Here is a 14,651-nt window from a genome sequence, read left to right on the forward strand (position 1 = left end):
GGGAGAGATGGGAGTCTTTTGCATTTGAAACTTTTCTGTAAATTTGAAATTTCAAATAAATTTTTAAAAATTCCAGCTCTGAAAACTTGAATTAAAACAAAAAGACAAGTTAGTTTGCTGCTGGAGTTCAGCTTGTCTAAGGCAGAACCCACTTTTGAATAAAAATAAACAAATATGCTCTTCTCTGAAAATATTAATAAAACACCATCTATCACTTCACATACCAGACACCTGAGATCTTGGCAAGATGTTGAATTATGTGAACAGTACTAGAAATAACGAAAACAATAAACTAGCTAGCTTTTAACTTTAGACAAGTCATTTCACTCCTTGGAATTAATTTCTCTTATTTCCAAAATTAAGAAATAATTAATTTCTTAACAGAACATAAGCCCTGTGTTAAGGGGTATGGGTATGAATGTGTACAGTCTTATTAGCTGATAAACAAGATGCAAAACTAAAGTTAGGTCAGGGCTTCCCTGATGGTGCAGTGGTTAAGAATCCGCCTGCCGATGCAGGGGACACGGGTTCGAGCCCCGGTCCGGGAAGATCCCACATGCCGTGGAGTAACTAAGCCCCTGCACCGCCACAACTACTGAGCCTGTGCTCTAGAGCCTGTGAGCCACAACTACTGAAGCCTGTGTGCCTAGAGCCCATGCTCTGCAACAAGAGACGCCACCCCAATGAGAAGCCCGTGCACCGCAACGAAGAGTAGCCCCCGCTCGCCTCAACTAGAGGACGCCCGTGCGCAGCAACGAAGACCCAACACAGCCAAAAAATAAATAAATAAATTTATTTAAAAATAATAATAATAAAAAAATAAAGTTAGGTCATGGTAGCTCCCAATGAAATATTTATAAAAGAAACAACAAAAAAGCATAGCTTCCAACTGCTGAGGGACCATCCACCATTATGAAAAGACAAACAAGATAACACTGGTCTAAAATGCTTTTTATACAATTATGTATAGTAAATATAGAAATTAAAATAATTTCTAAAAAAAATATCTATAGCATACTGAACAAATAGCCAAATTTTCAGCTTGACACTGCCTTTCAAATCTAAAGATCCTGTTTTGTCAACACATCTTTGTCTTTCATTGTTGGTGTACAAAGCTCTGTTTATAATTAATAATTACCGAATAATAAAACCCAAACCAATAATGTTGAACATAATCAGGGCTTTAAATATATGCATAGCTCTTAGTTTGTTTGGTCTTAGCTTTAAAAAAAGATTTTACTGCACTTATGGTGATCATAAGAGCCAATATATATTCAAGCTAACTAGCAGTAGATAGATGAATCACTCAGCTAAGTTGTTAAAATTTATCTAAGTTTATGGCCTGGCAAAAGAGCTATTGAACACACAGGCCCTGAGCCAAGTATGATATACAACAGGGGCAAACTTTTGCTCTTACAGGCCAGATAGTAAATATTTTAGCCTTTGTGGACCACATGTGTTTCTGACACATATTCTTCTTTGTTGTTTTTTTCTTTTCTAACAACCCTTTAAATAGGTAAAAACCAGTCTTAGCTCAAGTGCCTTACAGAAACAGGCTGAAAACCATATCAGGCTCATAGGCTGTAGTTTGCCAACCCCTGATGTAAAATAAAAAGTTCAAAGCAATTCAATCAATAAGAAGAAGGGGCCTGTTTTATGCAGCGTGTTGGTAAATGAAGGCCATCATACACACTAAACACAAAGATATTTACTTTGAATATGATTAGAGGCAGGGAAAAAAAGTATGCTAGATATACAAATACCATAAGAAAAAGTAAAATTATTTAATATTACATACTCTGGTGTGTACACTGGTAACCAATAGACTAGTCTTCCACCTAATACGAGGGTCTCAGCTGCAAAGTTTAACAGGTCAAAAAACATATCACTCAGATGATAACTCAAGGAAACAGGAACGTGGGTTTCTGGACTAGATGAAGAAAACGAAATTTCAAAATCAGTGAAAAACTTAAAAACCAGTGAAAAACTTTAAGACTATTAAACTAAGTTAATTTAAAAAAAGCAACATGCTTCTTCCCAAAGTAGTAACATACCATATTTAACTTTTACTTACCATTTTTCTATCCCCTTTGGTATTTCCTTCTGTGAACCTGTTCTTCTTGTAGACTCTCTAATACCATATGGAGCTAGACAGAAAACAGAGGTAACACGGATAGTCAAAAGTCACCTAATCACCACTGCGAAGCAGATGGACATTATGTGCCCCCAGATGTGACACCCTGAGAAGGACACATCACCTATGCAATATTCCAGCTGAGAATGCATAACAAGAGGGACATTCTATTTAAAACACTGGGAGGGCAGGCAAGCAGGTGACTGTATTCTTCAAAATGTCAATGTCATAAAAGACAGAGAAAGGTTGTGAAAATGTTACAAATTAAAGGAGGGCTAAAAGATATGACTACTAAAGGCAATACCTGACACTAGGCTGGATACTGCACTTCAGGGAAAAACATGCTATAAAGGATATTACTGGGTCAATTGACAAAACTGGATGAGAAACTACAGATTAAAGAATTAGCGATTCACTGAAATTGGTAACTGTACTTTGGTTATCTAAGAGACTATCCCTATTCTTAGGAAATATACACTGAAGTACGGTGGGGGTGAAGGGCCATGATGTATACAACTTACTCTCAATTGATCAGGAAAAAAATTACATATTTTTATAAATACACATAGAGAGTGAGAGCAAATAATAAAGTAGATTATTAATAAAGTCACTCAATTTTCAAAAGTATATTCATACTGATATTCATACTTGCTAATTTTTCTTTTGTTAGATTTGAAAATATCTAAGTTACCAAAGAACTGAAAAGGTCTGAGATGGAAAGGTTGAGATACTGTATGCCACTATATACAGATTTACTGCCAAATACTATAGAAAAGGCAGATTTATTCTTAGATAGGATGCCTGAAAAGCCCAAGAACTCACATGGCATGAGAAAACAAGTTCTCATGCACATTCTTGAAGCTCAGTGATTCACAAGCACAGTGGCTCACACCCAAATTTCTTGTAACTCTATAAAGGAGATGTCAGTTACAAAGGGCACAACAAAAAAAAAAACATAAAAGCTTACACATAGAGAAATGGGAGATATCTGAAACTTTCTTCTTCAAATCTGATACCATAATTGCAAATGACATTTTGGCTCCAGTTGCTATACTAATAACCAATTACGGTCAAATATAAAACAAATATAAAAACAAATTTATGTCTTAAAAAATAAGCCGAAGAGAAAAAGGGATGACAAGTTAATACATATAGTTTAAAAAATCAAAACCACTTAGTTAAATTGGTGTCCTGCCCTACATTCATAATTTTTTCCTTCTCACTATGTGAAGAAGTCAGGGGTGAGGGGAACACTAATACAATTTGGCTTTTTTTGTTGTAATGATAAATTTTGTCCTTTAAATGTAAATGACTTTAGGAACCTAATCCTACTCCTACTTTTGTATAAAAATAAACTTACGATCAGTGATGACTGCATCAAAGTATGTGCCCTTCCTCCAAGAAGGTTTAGATGCATCTGAAACCAGGACATCAAGGTAATACTTCTCTAAACCATATTGACGAAGATTTGCCCTAATGTTTTCATCTGGTCCTCTCCATTTCTGGTTTTTCCTACTAGCCTTTCCTGAAGGGAAAGAAAAAGGAAGACAGAACTAACAAACAACATTCTTATCTCGTCATTTAGCTAAAAGTAACATTTAACTGATCTAAATATATTTAATCAAATAAAACTTGCTTTCATTTAAAATCTTAATTTTATTTATACAAGGAACAATAATTTTTATTTTAACTTATTGTAAAAAAAATTTCAAAAAGTAAACTGCACTGATGTCTAACTATCCTTTCACATAAAACTGCCTTAAAACACTCATTCAATAATTAATGCATTCAAAGCATACTAATAAAGATACAGAGTTAAACAGAACACGGTCCCTTTCCTCTAGCAGTGTAGAAATACTGATGAATTAGATAAATAAACAGAAATGAAGAGAGCTAACTTGGGAAATGCAGGAGCTGTGACCATGGACAGAGGAGGTAAAACGAGAACACAAGAGATGAAAAGTTAAAGTGGGGGACTCAAGGAAGAAGTTCAAAAGTTTTATTTTAGGAGACATGAGTGGATGATGATACCATCAATTAAGATCTGAGAAACCAAGAGGAAAAGAAAACCTAGGAAAAAAGATGAGATTCATTTGAGATACATCAATCTTGATATACCTTGAGGTACCTACAGAAGCTTCAGAAAGAGATATTCAGCAGGTAGTTAGAGGCCAGAATATATATACTTGAGAGATATCAGTATATAAACTTAAGTCAAATCTATAAGATTTCTGATTAACCTAGGTGGCAATTACATAAGTGTTTGTTCGATAATTACTCCTGTTATTTTAATAAACTCTCTGTATTATGATCTACTTCACAATAAAAACAAAACTTAAAAATCAAAAGAAGAATGACATGACTCTGCACAATATATAGTGTGATAAAAGGGGTCAACGAGAGATGCCTGGAGAAAAGCAACATATAAACAGGCATTGAAGAAAACTGCAGGGCCTTCAGGAGAACTGAGATGGAAACAAAGAAATCAAAGTACCACCCAATGAAGCCACTGTCTAGGAAACCAAGGGATGCTTTATGAAGGTCAACACTGCCAAATACTGTAGATCTGTGGCCTTAGTAAGATTTTTCAGTAGGCATGCAAGCTGAAAAATAACAGGCAGAAGGCAGTTAGAGATGAACAAGAGGAATAGCAAATAAACTAGTCTTTTTAAGAAGCACTTTGGGGGACTTCCCTGGTGGCACAGTGGTTAAAAATCCGCCTGCCAATGCAAGGGACATGGTTTGAGCCCTGGTCCAAGAAGATCCCACATGCTGTGGAGAAACTAAGCCCATGTGCCACTACTACTGAGCCTGCACTCTAGATCCCACAAGCCACAACTACTGAAGCCCTCGCGCCTAGAGCCCGTGCTCCGCAACAAGAGAAGCCACTGCAGTGAGAAGCCCACGCACTGCAACAGGGAGGAGCCCCCGCTCGCCACAGCTAGAGAGAAAGCCCACATGCAGCAAAGAAAACCCAACACAGCTAAAAATAAATAAATAAATTTATTTATTTTAAGAAAACGAAAGAAGCACTTTGGGGACTTCCCTGGTGGTGCAGTGATTAAGAATCCGTCTGCCAATGCAGGGGACATGGGTTCGAGCCCTGGTCCGGGAAGATGCCACGTGCCGGGGAGCAACTAAGCCCGTGCACCACAACTACTGAGCCTGCGCTCTAGAGCCTGTGAGCCACAACTACTGAGCCCACGCGCCACAACTAGTGAAGCCCACGCGCCTAGAGCCCGTGCTCTGCCACAGAGAAGCCACTGCAATGAGAAGCCCGTGCACCATAACGAAGAGTAGCCCCCACTCGCCACATCTAGAGAAAGCCTGCATGCAGCAACGAAGACCCAACACAGCCATAAATAACTAACTAACTAAATAAATAAATAAATAAATTTTTAAAACTCAGTCTCTTAAAAAAAAGAAAAAGAAACACTGGTAAAAGGAAGAGGAAAACAAAGTAGTACCTAGGAGGGTCCCTATAGGATTGATAGAAAAAGTTCTGTATTTTTAAAATAGAAGAAACTTGGAAGTATTTGAGAGTATACTAAGAGATTAGAAGCATAGGAAACAGAGGGCATATCTAACAGCATCTTGGATAAGCTCTGAGGAAACTCTACCTCAGTCAGAATTCTACCCAAGTAGACTGAAAGGTTATCACATAACTTTTAAACATAACTCTAATAAATAAAAATTCAAATGAATTATACAGGACAATATCCTTAAAGAAAACATACAGCTTCTACTAAAAGCAAACAGGAATAATTCTTCTTAGCACTTAGTCTACTCTAACATACTGCAGACAAAGACTATCTTTTTCTGGTTAGCCCATTTAGGTGAACTTTATAAAATGTTACTCATTCTCCTTACAGCACTAAATTCCTATAGCAAGGTAGGAAAAAAGACAGTTCATCAAATACAATATATCAAATTACTTAAGCATAAGAAAATAAAGTCTAATAAATTCTCACCTATATAATAATTTACACTGGGTGAGTAAAAGGAAAAGCATGTTTTATAGGCTGATTCTAGTTACAACAATGAAATACCAGCATAAATACAATTTCAAACTCAAAGAAACTTTACATTTTTAATACTATTCAGCTATGAAGAAATATTTTCAGTTTGATTCAATTTCATCTAATCACACTTCATTAGCATAGCTTCTAGATTTTAAAGTATTTTCCAAAATTGCCTCAAAAGCAAGCAGATGCTTATCTCAAATTACTCTCAGTCTAATGCAGAATCTTTACTATTACTGTCACCTTAACTGTCTCAAAGATGTTATGGTCAGTTATGAAATTAAAAACATGTATGGTACTTAAGGACTAGAAATTAGAGTATACACATATGACTGCTGAATAAAAGAACGTTGATAATTTTTAAGTAGAAACTCTATGTTTTACTAACATGAATATGCTAATTAAAAACGACTAGTCCCTCTCCCACTTCCTTCCCAACCCGAAAGTTTTACAACCTTATTGACTGCCTACTTTTTAAAAAACTAAGACCAAAAATACCTCTGAGAGGAGGGATTTTTCCTACTCATCTTTGTGTTTCCCCGGGGGGTATTTTGCTCACACTGGATCACTTCATAAAAAGCAGATACCCAATGAAGTCTTATTGTTGTAAGAATAACTAAAACTATATCACAACTCCTTAACATTAAAAATAGACGTATAGGGCTTCCCTGGTGGCGCAGTGGTTGAGAGTCCACCTGCCGATGCAGGGGGCACGGGTTCGTGCCCCGGTCCGGGAAGATCCCACATGCCGCGGAGCGGCTGGGCCCGTGAGCCATGGCCACTGAGCCTGAGCCCCGCAACGGGAGAGGCCACAACAGTGAGAGGCCCGCGTACCGCAAAAAAAAAAAAAAAAAAAAAAAATAGACGTCTAATGCCATATATAACTATTTAAGTATCTTAAAGGCACATGTGGTACAAGAGCAAAGACTGTAACACTGTCTAGAACCACTACTCACCCAAGCCATGAACGGTGTTGTAGTCTATGTCTGTCCCATATACATATGCACCAAAATGAGCAGATGCTATCAGAAGGCCACCTGAAAAAAATCACACAATTGTGATCTGTTAACCAGAAAATCCCAGACTCTTATTTCTTCCCCTATTTAATCTGATCCAATCTTACAAACCAGCTGTAGGCAGAGTACCCTAGAATGACATTGGTTCTGGCCATATTTAGTAGGCTTCAGAACTGAAAAAACAAACCCCTAAGCTGTGCTCATCACACTGGTCACAAAGCAGGAACTAATATATGCCCTGGCATTATTACTTTAAACAGCACTACTTTGGGAAAATTATCCTTTTTTTGGTCAAAATAATGTGCATATAGACATTTTCATCTTATTTTGAGAAGTCTATACAAAAGCATCTTACTCCTTTCTTACAATGAACATACAAGGCTGCTACACAAAGAGCTGGCAATAAATAAGTCTGACAATTGGGCTTAATTCTCACTGAAGTCAGAGTTTCAAATAACTTAAAGAGGGCATAATTAATATATAAGAGATTAATTCTTACAAAAATTAAAATGAGGACAACAAATAGTTGCTCCTATTATCAGTGAGGTAATTATCGGATTTTAAACTGTAGATACAAATTTCTGAATAACTGTTATCAGACATACACAAAAATAGTTAACACAATGAATTTTCTGTTTACTTAGTGCTGTGAACAAAGAAAGAACAAATGTCCTAACACAATTTGACTAGACTAAGTAATCTGGTAGGTGTGACCAGTTCACCTATGAAGGAACATCCTTATAAAGATTAAAAATTAATGAAATCCTTTAAACTAAAAGGTATAATATTTTTTAATTGTTTAAGAATAAAAATTCACAAAGTTAAATATCTTAAAATTGTTCTTTTCAATGAATTCACTTTTTTAATTATCCAAATTAAAAATGTTCTTAGTAATTGGATAAGTCCTAATAGCTATACTGCAGAACGATCTGTCAGCCAAACTGAAATCAGAAATATACAGAAAAATATTCTTAGCCTATGCACAAACTTGGATATGGGGAAATAACTAGGGCTCTTTCCATTATATCCTTTTGAAATGTAATGTCTAAACTTAAGATGGGTAGTGCCTCCAGAGGGTCAAGGTCTATAAATTAATGTGTTCCTTCCATAGCCATTTAAAACACAGTTTGGTAACATGTACTTAAAAATACTTTGCTCAATGAAAAATATTATAACTGACTACTACCTAATGGAGCCATGAATAAGAGAAATGGAAGACTAAAAGTACAGCAGAAACCAAAACCTAGGTTCCCTCATACTAACTACAAAAAGCATTTGTTTGAGGAGGTAAGGTTAAGTAAGACCTCATAATTCTTAGCCTATAAATGGAACAGTCCATATTTAGGAAAGGTACTATATTTAGTAATGACTTGAAATACAAAAATCACTTCACCCAAATTACGAGGAATTACTACAATTCTGCCAATTAAGGCAGATACTCACCTAGAAGAACTAGTTGTCAAGGGGAACAGAAAAGCTTTCCTGTGTTCCTTAAACAGAACCTTATCCATTTGGTTAGAGTGAGTTTTGAGAAGACCCAATTTAGAGTACACTGCTGAAAGGAGATGAATAATCTGTTAGACTACATCTGTTAGTTAACTTTGTGCCCTTTAAAAGCTTTTCAAGTTTCAAATAAAATCACTATAAATTAGCTTCTCTGAACTGGTCACTGGGTAATCACTGTTAATCACCTAGTTTTTTTTTTCAATTAAATTGAAGCATTTTCACGTTTATTTATACCTCAGCTGGAGGTTCCTTGGAAGCTTTTTGGTGGAAGAAGTGGTGATAAAAAAGGAGCGGGTGAAGTGTTGAGGGGGCAAATAACATGACTCACCCGATTTCTTATTAGCTATCAAGTGTAAAAATACCACATATGTGATCTAGATTAGCAAATCAGTATTTTAATGTCTTATTACCTAAATAGTAACCAGTTTAAGGTTAGGGTAATATCTCACAGGTAAAAGGACACAATAACTGAACTTTTATGATATAGAAACAAATTTATGAGTTTCATCTGTAGAGATTTAAGTGGAAAGCCTTATAAAAATGTGAAAACGAGAACTGGGCTTTGGTTTTGCCGAAAGAAAAGGAAGAAAAATTGTAATACTATGTCACCTATGTAATCCTTAAAGCAAACAAACAAACAAAAACAACTCATAAATTAAACTAGCAGCTTAAGCAAAAGGATATTGCCAGAAAACAGAAATTCTACCAAACTATGAGACTCAGGAAAAGGGGTCTACAAAGAGTTGTGGATAAAATGGGAAGCAGAGATTCTCACAAAGACCTACAGAGATCCATTATCTCTCGGCTAACTTTCTCTTTTCCTCCTCATAGTCTCCTCCCAGAGGTAGACAGTGGGTTTTTCAACACCTTGCTCCCATGTCTATCATCTGCAATGACAAAATTTCCAAGTTTTACTCCTTTCCTTAAACCTATGAGCCATTTGAAGGTAGAACAGGCAAGGAGTACACAATAGTCTCCTGGGTATATTCTCAACTACTAAAGGAGTGGACTCATTTGAGAGAGGGGAAAGGGAAAAGCAATTAGAGCTAGGGCTGCAGAGCTACGTCACTGCACCTACAGACATCGGCACACACTTGTGCCGATTATTTTCATTATGAACAAAGAATTAGAAGTTTACAATTTTAACCCTCAATTACCTTGCCTGCTGCCATAATTTGCCAACAGTTGCAAATTATGAATATCTTGGGAATCAGCCAAAGAAGGAACTAGAAAATGAATTCATGGCCAAATTGTTCATCATCACCATTCAATATTAGCTATATCTAACATCTTTCACCAAAAAGGTATCTAAGTGCTTAACAAAATAATTAAAAAATGATAAACAGTATGGTTAACTGACTGTCTTCCATCCATCATACAATTTCCTAAGAATTTCATATACATATATTACCTCATTTAACCTCACAATATATTACTTATTACCATTTCACAAATGATGGAATTGAGGCCCAGACAAGTAAAGCATCTTGCTCAAAGTCACAGAGTAACTGACAGAGTAAGGATTTAAAATTCACTCTCTTTGCTCTTATGGTACGCTATACTATACAACCCTCCTTTAGGGTCAGCAGCAATTGAAGTAAATATTCATTAGCCTACTAATTAGATACACAAAAGTAAAATTTGTTATTAAACAAATTAAATTAATTAAGGCTGCACACTCAGTTAATAAGAGTTGTATACAATTCACGAGTCTTGTATCACATCACAGGCAGGCCTGTGCCATTATAGGTATTCAACTTATGCATGCTGAGCATTCCTTTAGCAATGTTCATATTAGAACAGCAGTACTTCCTAATTACTGACAGCTGACCCATGATATATATCTTCCCCCTTGAGAAAATGGAGATGTACAACTTAAAATAAATCTTACTATAATGAGAATCAATGTATTTGCTAAAATGGAAATGAAAGTGTGTTTCTGTAGCTCATAATGTCATTCTAGACAAGAGAACACACTGTCTAAAAGAAAAAGGAAAGGTATTTAGGGAGGAAAAGATTATATTTCTCCTTTCAACTTCCCAGAAGCTTTCTAACCGACTCTATAACCTTGAGAATATCACAAGCCATAAGTAGTCTGTGGGTAAAGCCTTCAGGAAACTAATAAACATCAATTTTGTACCTTTAGAATGGAAAAGGGATACCACACATTTGAATTAAAACAAAAATACTAAAAAAGGAAAAAAAAATATCATCCAATACTTTATGAAAAACTACGACCATGGAGGAGGGCACAAGGCTACTTATTTCTCCAATCCTTCAGAAGGTACTACCCATCGAAGAGACAAAAGGTCCAGGAAAGAGGACAAACTGCTTAAGAACTGTGCCTATTCTCAATTATTAGCCATTACCAGTTATAAAACAAAAGCACCAAAAACTAGCTAAAGTCTTAAAGCTATGCTTAAACAACAAACACAAATTATGAAATGTATTTTAGCAGCATCTTTGCAAAGATCTTTCTCTTGCAATTTTCCATTAACTGTCCTACATATTGCAATTAATTTTCCATTAATTGTCCTATACAGTATAAACAGTCAAATGACCAAGATATGCTACCCACCCTAAGGAGCAGCCTTAAAGCAAATTAGGGGCAGGTCTGCTCACCCCTTACCACACTAAAAGTAGTCAACACCTTGATTGCTATGGAAGTTAGCATTTCATAATACGCCCAGCCTCGTCTACATCAAGGGAAGGAAGTTTTACCCATACTGGTAACTATTCTTAAACTTTATGGTCTGGTCTATGTGTATGTGTGCATACTAAACACATACATGTATGTATCTCAAAGAATCACTTCACAGGAAAAGGTTTTAGAAGTCCAAGAACAAGATTAAGAATTAATAGAGGGTTACCATTTGGAAAAAGATAAATTAAATCCATTCCTCATGGCATATAAGAAAATAAACTCCAAATGCATTCGAGATCTAAAAGGAAATAAATCAAAGCTACTAAAGTACCAGAAAACAGAGCTGAATTCCTCTATAACTTGGATGTAGGGAGAAAGTTTTTGCCTGGCAAAAAAACAATTACATGCAAAGTCAAAACATAAAGGGCAAACTGGGAGAAAATATTTTACATATTTATATACATAAAACAGGAAAAAAGGGGGAGAGTGACTAAAATATAAAGTATATTTTAAAATAACAGGGGGGAATCAAAAAGTCTACAGAAAAATAGGCAAAAGACTTGAAGATAATTCCAAAAAGGTTATAAAACTAGACCTTAAAATAGAAAAAGTGATTAGATTTCACCCGTAAGAGAAATACAAATGAACACTTCACTGAGATTAACATTTTCATCCAACAGATTGGCAAATTTCAAAAGCCTGACAATATACTCTGCTGGTGAGGCTGTGAGGGAACAGGGGCTCATATATTGCTGACGAGAAAACAAAATGGTATAATGGAGAGTAATTTGGCCACATTTAACAAAACTACATACGTTTACATTCTTCAACCCAGCAATCCTAATTCTAGGAATTTACCCTGGAGCTATACTTCCAACACTGTGAAAGTATAAATGTACAGATTATTCATTGCAAGCATTCCTTGTAACTGTGAAATAAGGGAAACTACCTATATCCAAGTTTAGGTGATTGAATAAATTACAGTACATAAACCCATGGAGTACAACTATAAAAAAGAACGAAGATAATCTCTATGAACTAAAGGAAGTTATTTCTAAGAAATACTAAGTGAAGTTAAGTGAAAAAAAAAAAAAAAGAAATCTGTAGGGTTAGACCAGAATTTGCAGTATATGTGAAAACTCACAATTTCTAAAATATGTATATGTTTGGTTGACCCAAAATAAGGAACATTCTAGATAAGAAATAGAGAGGAAGGATAGTATTCTTCAAAATTTTAAGTTTTATAAAAGAAAAAGTAAGATTTTGGATATACTCCACATCAAGGGATCAAAGAAATGTTAACCACAAAATATAATACCTGGAAAGGAAAAAAGATGGTATAAAGGGACATCAGTGGGTCAATTACCAACAATGGAATACAAACACTAAAGTACTGTATTAATAGTACATTTACTAACACTGAAAACTATACTGTGGTTATGTAAGAGAATATCCTTCTTCTTAAGAAACATATTCAAGTCTTTGAGAGGTAAAGGGATGTAATGGATGCAACTTACTTTCAAATGACACAGAAAAAAAATACCTTGTATATAAACATAATGAGAAAATAAATGATAAAGCAAATGATGCCAAATTTTAACAACAGTCTACTTTGGGTCAAGGATATGTATGTGTTCTTTCTTCTATTTTTAATCTTGTAACTTTTCTGTAAGTTTGGCATTATTTCCTGTAAAGTTCAAAAAGTTGGGGAGGCACTTAGGATAATGAGGATAGGAAAGAAAGGAATAGGTATAATAGTATGTTGGGGGTGGGATATATGAAGACAATGGTAGAATAGCAGAAGAGAGACTCACTAAGATTAATTCAACAACACAGGAAATAATTCCACCAGTTAGAATCTCGTGACCTTGATTCTATTTGCTCCTAATGACATGGGATTGTATTCCTCAAATTAGTTTATGGTACAATAGCTGGCTGGCAGATCCTAAGGCTGAGAGAGGCAGCATTATGATAGTAAAGAGCACGAGCTCTGGAGTTAGACTGCTTGAGTTTGAATCTCATGAGATTTCTACACTGTATAACCTTGACCAAGTCACTTAACCTCTGTCTGTGCCATAATCTCAGGAAGACTTTTTTAAGTATCTCAATTTCAGTAGTTGTAAGAATTAAATTAGATAGTAACATTAGAGTGCATAGCTAGTACCTGACATGTTTACTATTCAACAAATAGTAGCTACTGCATCATCACTGCTTACAAAGTTTCTGATGAGTTTCTGATGAGTTTCTGATGGGGAAAGACCACTACAGGGAGAAAATCAAACCATGCATAATTTGTTCCTAAATGATCTGAATCATAATGAATTTAGCCAGATGAACCTAAATGTGAGTACTCCCTAACGATAAGCAAGATGGAAAAAAATGGGTTGAAGCAGGAAAATGTCTCCAGAGTCAGATGAAATAAACTTGGACTTTTAGGACTTCCACACAAAGTTAATTATGAGGACATCCAATCAAGTGCATACAGAACCCAGGTCATAGCCTCAGCAGTCAAGCTCTAGTCCACTGATACTTAGTCACTTTTCTTATTTTCAAACTTCACATATGAACCTCCACAAACCAAAGGCACATTACTTTTTTCCATGTAAGTATATAATTATCAATTTTAAAAGATGAACACTTTTAAAAATTTTGTCACTCAAGTCTTTCTTCCCCCCAAGAGTTTTCCTTTTTTTTTTTAATTGAAGTATAGTAAGAGTTTTCCTATTTAAATAAACTATATAGCTTTACAACATTTCTACAATATATGGTATACTCCCCTTAGTGGTTTACTTGGGGAAGAACACCCCACAAAATTCTTTCAGCATCCTCTTTGGAAGTGGCAAAAGTGTTAAATATTGGCTACTATACAAATATGTGATTGTCTCTTATCTAATGATAAATAAAAGATTATTTTATCTTTTAGCAAAAATATTACTATGACCTTGACTAATATAAACAAGCAACATCTCTACACTAGTTTAACAATTAAATAAAAATACCTGTTCCAACAAATGGATCAAATACAATATCATTTTCTTTCACTTTTCCATGGTTGGCCATGATGAATGATAAACCAGCATCCATGCTTGTATTTCCAATAAAGTGTCTCTTTTTGACACTGTATGACTCAATAAGCTCTCTCTGCCCATCTGCAATCTAGATTAGAGATAATTTTCAATTCGTGTAAATGTACAGAACAGATTTAAGATAATTATTCACAATAAACCCACAGTATCTTTTTTTTTTTCCTTTTTTGCGGTACGCGGGCCTCTCACTGTTGTGGCCTCTCCCGTTGCGGAGCACAGGCTCCGGACGCGCAGGCTCAGAGG

At 35.4% G+C, this 14,651-nt stretch overlaps 1 protein-coding gene across 5 annotated transcripts in view; it reads right to left on the reverse strand.

Moving 5' to 3' along the window:
• TRMT11 (tRNA methyltransferase 11 homolog) overlaps positions 1-14,651 on the reverse strand; it is a 61,676-nt gene that overhangs the window by 25,106 nt on the left and 21,919 nt on the right. For all 5 annotated transcript variants that reach the window (XM_007130683.2, XM_055087516.1, XM_024122659.3 and 2 more), the window contains 5 exons: positions 14,322-14,478; positions 7,113-7,193; positions 3,495-3,659; positions 2,075-2,147; positions 1,799-1,930 (listed from right to left, as the gene is read on the reverse strand). In XM_007130683.2, coding sequence (XP_007130745.1) covers positions 1,799-1,930; positions 2,075-2,147; positions 3,495-3,659; positions 7,113-7,193; positions 14,322-14,478 — 608 coding nt within the window. The remainder of the gene's footprint in view (positions 1-1,798; positions 1,931-2,074; positions 2,148-3,494; positions 3,660-7,112; positions 7,194-14,321; positions 14,479-14,651) is intronic.

This window comes from Physeter macrocephalus, chromosome 10, assembly GCF_002837175.3.
Source record: "Physeter macrocephalus isolate SW-GA chromosome 10, ASM283717v5, whole genome shotgun sequence".
NCBI lineage: Eukaryota > Metazoa > Chordata > Mammalia > Artiodactyla > Physeteridae > Physeter > Physeter macrocephalus.